The 4,065-nt window shown below is 39.0% G+C and overlaps 1 protein-coding gene across 1 annotated transcript; it reads right to left on the reverse strand.

Annotated features, from left to right (window-relative positions):
- Window positions 1–929: 929 nt before the first annotated feature.
- LOC308429730 (disintegrin and metalloproteinase domain-containing protein 24-like) lies at window positions 930–3,455 on the reverse strand (the record flags this gene model as incomplete). The annotated part of the gene is made up of 2 exons (XM_080928624.1): window positions 930–1,198; window positions 1,382–3,455. The coding sequence occupies 2 exons, from the start codon at window positions 3,453–3,455 to the stop codon at window positions 930–932; spliced, it is 2,343 nt and encodes a 780-aa protein (XP_080784750.1).
- Window positions 3,456–4,065: the final 610 nt, after the last annotated feature.

Here is a 4,065-nt window from a genome sequence, read left to right on the forward strand (position 1 = left end):
CTAAAATCAATGAAATTGCAGCAAGCAAGCAGCAGCACCACCAACAAGATAGAAAAATCTAACGAAATGAAGGCTTGGTTCTTTGAGAAAGTTAACAGGATTCACAAATCTTTAGCCAAACTAACCAAAATATGGGGGAAAAGATCCAAGTAGAGATTTAAAAAAATGAAGCATTACAACACACAGTGAGGAAAGGCAGAAAATGATAAAGACACAGTACAAAAAATCTATTCTACACAAAACTGACAATAGATTGATTTCTTGATATATTGGATCTTCCAAAAGTCAACAATTTCAATAGATTTATAAGACCTTACTGAAACAGAAGCAGTAACTAAAAAATCTCTCTCTCTGTCACACACACACACACACACACACACACACACACACACACACACACCAAAATAAATAAATAAATAATAATAACCAGGGCCAGACAGCACAATTATACAAAACCATTCAAGAACTACCCCTCACATTATCACACAAAATAATGAATGGTGTCTTCAGCAATAAGACCTTACTATTCAGATATGGAGAGTAACCAATACATTTGGTAATACTAGCCTGTGATATTTTGAGGGTTCTATAGAATTCCCTCTGGCCAACGACTCAGTAAGATGTAATCCATGAAAGTTTTGAATAAGAAAATACGTTACCTAAATTTCTTCAGATTATGAGAAGTAGAAATATGAAAGTTTTCATCTTTATTGAAAGACAAATGTGTATTATTTTTGTGTGTAGATTTCTGGGATCTTCTATTAGTGGTTTATAATACACATTAGAATCTCTCACAACAGGATGCTAAATATTACTATGTGGTAAATTTTATTAAATTTCAAAGATTATTTTGACAACACATTATATTTTTCTGTTCTGTGTTGGTTGAAGTTGAAGAAGTGAAGCTGTTGAAATTGAGCTACTCTCTCTCAACTGATGAGGTTAGCCTCTTCTTTCTCATTGGATGGTTTAACCTCTTCTATCTTGTCTGATGGTTTATTCTCTTTATTCTCCTCTGGTGGTTTTGCCTCTTTATCTGGGGCGTTAGCCTCTTTATCTAGGGCGTTAGCCTCTTTATCTGGGGCATTAGCCTTTTCAACTGGGGCATTAGCCTTTTCAACTGGGGCATTAGCCTTTTCAACTGGGGCATTAGCTTCTTCATCTTTTTTCTTAAGTGATGTCTCATCTTCTTTCTTGTCTGGTGGTTTAGCTTCATTTTTCTCAACTAGTAGTTTAGCTTCTTCCTCTTCTTCTTCTTCTTCTTCCTCTTCTTCTTCTTCTTCTTCTTCTTCTTCCTCGTCAAGTGGTTGTTTAGCAACCCCAAACCAGAAAAACAATACAAATACAGATACAATCACAAAAATCAGAGGAGGTAGCCAACTTAAGAAGATAGGGTTTCTTGAGGCTTCCCTCTTTCCCTTAACTACCTCAGTTTCAGGAGGACCGCTGCCAATACTTCCTCCATTGCCTTTTTCCCGGCAGTATGGTGGGCTCCAGCCAATGTTGCAGTGGCATTGCTGTTTATTGTTGCAGACTCCTTTCATGTGGCAGGTCTCTGGTGAGCAACTACTTACCCAACTTGGCTTATCAACACACTTTCTGTCAATGCACACATGCTGTGGACCACAGTTTGTGCCGTCTTTTATGTCGCCAAGATCAACAACTTTCATCCCAAATTGGTAGCTAGTACTCCAGCAGAAACCATTATTAAAATGAGTCCAGTGGATAGTATAGTGACTCTTCAGGATGGGAAGTATACTCACGTCGTCACAGTGAATCCTCCCACACAGGGCATCTGAGGTATTACAGCGCACATACGTGTTGTCCATGAGTCCACAGTTACCAAAACGATCACCACGAGTATTGAGTTCTTTGTAGCAAATGTCAGATGCTTTCCTGGCATACTGGCCAAAAACTCTCTGGCAGTGGTCATCATGGCTGTTACATCTTTTTTCATAGCAGTAGCCATTACCATGGCAAGAGGTCCCAGCCTGTACAAATAGATCTTCAGGGCACTCATGTGAAGTTCCATTGCACCATTCTGGAAGGTCACATTCATTCTCTTGTACTCTGCACAGAGTGCTACGTGGTTGGAATTGGCATTTGGGGGTACAACATAGTCCACTATCACATTTAGCTCCAGACCTCAGAGTACAGGTAGGCAGACAACAGCGATTACTTTTGCAGGTTTGAGGAGATCCACAGTCACACTGCTCGCCTTCATCAACTATACCGTTACCACAGATCTTTATTGGGAAGATAGCAGAAGGGTCTGGCTCCTTCTGAATGCAGCTCTTTTGGGTTATGTGTGTCCACAAGACCTCATAACTACAGTTGCTGAGTTTATTGGATATCTCCATTGTAGCAGACATCAAACATGGTCCCTCTCCACAAGTACAAAGTAACCCATCATGTGGCATGCCCAAATTGTGGCCTATTTCATGTGCTACAATATATCCACTGGTAAGGAAATTCTCTCCAAAGAGCCTATCAACTCCACAACCAAATGTCTTATTACATACAGTTCCTAAATAGGCTAAGCCAGAATAGTCATTAAAAGGATAATTCACAAAGAGATGGGCAACGTCATATGGTATCTGAGGATTAAGGTTTGTTCTTGTCCACATACAAAATGTTGGCAAGACAGTATATATATCTTGCACTGGAATGGGATTTTTGTTAGTCCAGATAATAAGTTCAAGTAAAGACACATTAATATCCACTGAAAGTAAGACGATATTTACTCCATTCATAATGTTGAATACATCTCTTATCACAAGAGAAGTATTACTTTTTCGATAAAGGAATTGTTCATGGTCTATGACCAATGCCATTTTAACATACAATTTCTGAGTCCACCATGGCCCATAGACGCTTGGCAGTGGAGTGGAACTTTTATTTTCTCGAAGTATCACTCGTCCTGCTATTTCATCTGTTAATCCACATTTCATGGTATGTGATTGAGTTTCCTCACCGTCTATCTTGTTAAGCAAATGTTCAAATGTGGAAGAGGGGCTCTTGGGCTTGATTTCATACGCAGTGTCATTTATCTGTAATATTCCTTGAAAGCCCCCAAAGCAGGTTGTAAGAGCAGCCATGGATTCTGGATCCCCATCCACAAAACCAAGGTAATAACAGTCATTCTGGACAAAAGGTCTGTCCTCAAAGAGGACACCTTGGTCACTGTATGTAAACACAGGGAGTTGTCTGGATACCAAAAATTTCTTGGGTTTTATGGAGATAATGTGTCTCTGGCCTCCAAAGTGAAGGCTATAGGACATCCAGCCTGCAAGACTCATCTCTTTACTAGAGACACTTACCCTCAAGGGTATCACTGTCTCTGGAGGGCCTTTGTATTCAGCACACCAAGTCAGGGGCCATACAGAAGAAAGGAGCAGCACCCTCAACCATTCCTGAAGGAGAGTGATCCTTGCATAAAACAGAGCCTCGCTCATATCTACTAAGTCCTATAAGAGAGAGCAAACAAAGCAGAATGGGATGTGGTCCTGTTGCCCATGTACTTCCTTTGTCTTGATCTCATGCAGCACTGATCCTTAATAGTCTGTCTTCTGGAAAAGTGGATCCATCAGGGCAGGAAGACTTTAAGAAATAAAAAAAAAAAAAAGAGGCAGAGATAAGAGTAACTTCATTATGAGTTGACTAATGTAGAAGACTTTGTGCAAATATGCCTTAGCGTTTGGACCAAGATATGGCTTCATAGTGTGCACTGAATTTGCTCTTTAATTTTGGTGTGGTAAGTAATACTCTGTGTGTTCAAAAGAATCACAGTTGGTCACAGGTTGATAATATCAGACCTAGATAAAGGAGATATGGATTCACGGTGTAGTTTCCAATATATATATAACATTTACATTAACATTTAAATCGAAATTATATTAGCACAAATGTGAGAAAGCCACTTGTTTTTTTTTTTCAAGAAAAGTTTGATTTATAAGAGTCAACCAAAGAATTTATTTTCATTTTTAGTTATAAAGTATACATACCTCTTACCAAACTTGTACAAAATAAAGTGCATGGTCTTTAACATACATTTTCTTTCTTCCA

This window comes from Micromys minutus, assembly GCF_963924665.1.
Source record: "Micromys minutus genome assembly, chromosome: 14".
NCBI classification, from domain to species: domain Eukaryota; kingdom Metazoa; phylum Chordata; class Mammalia; order Rodentia; family Muridae; genus Micromys; species Micromys minutus.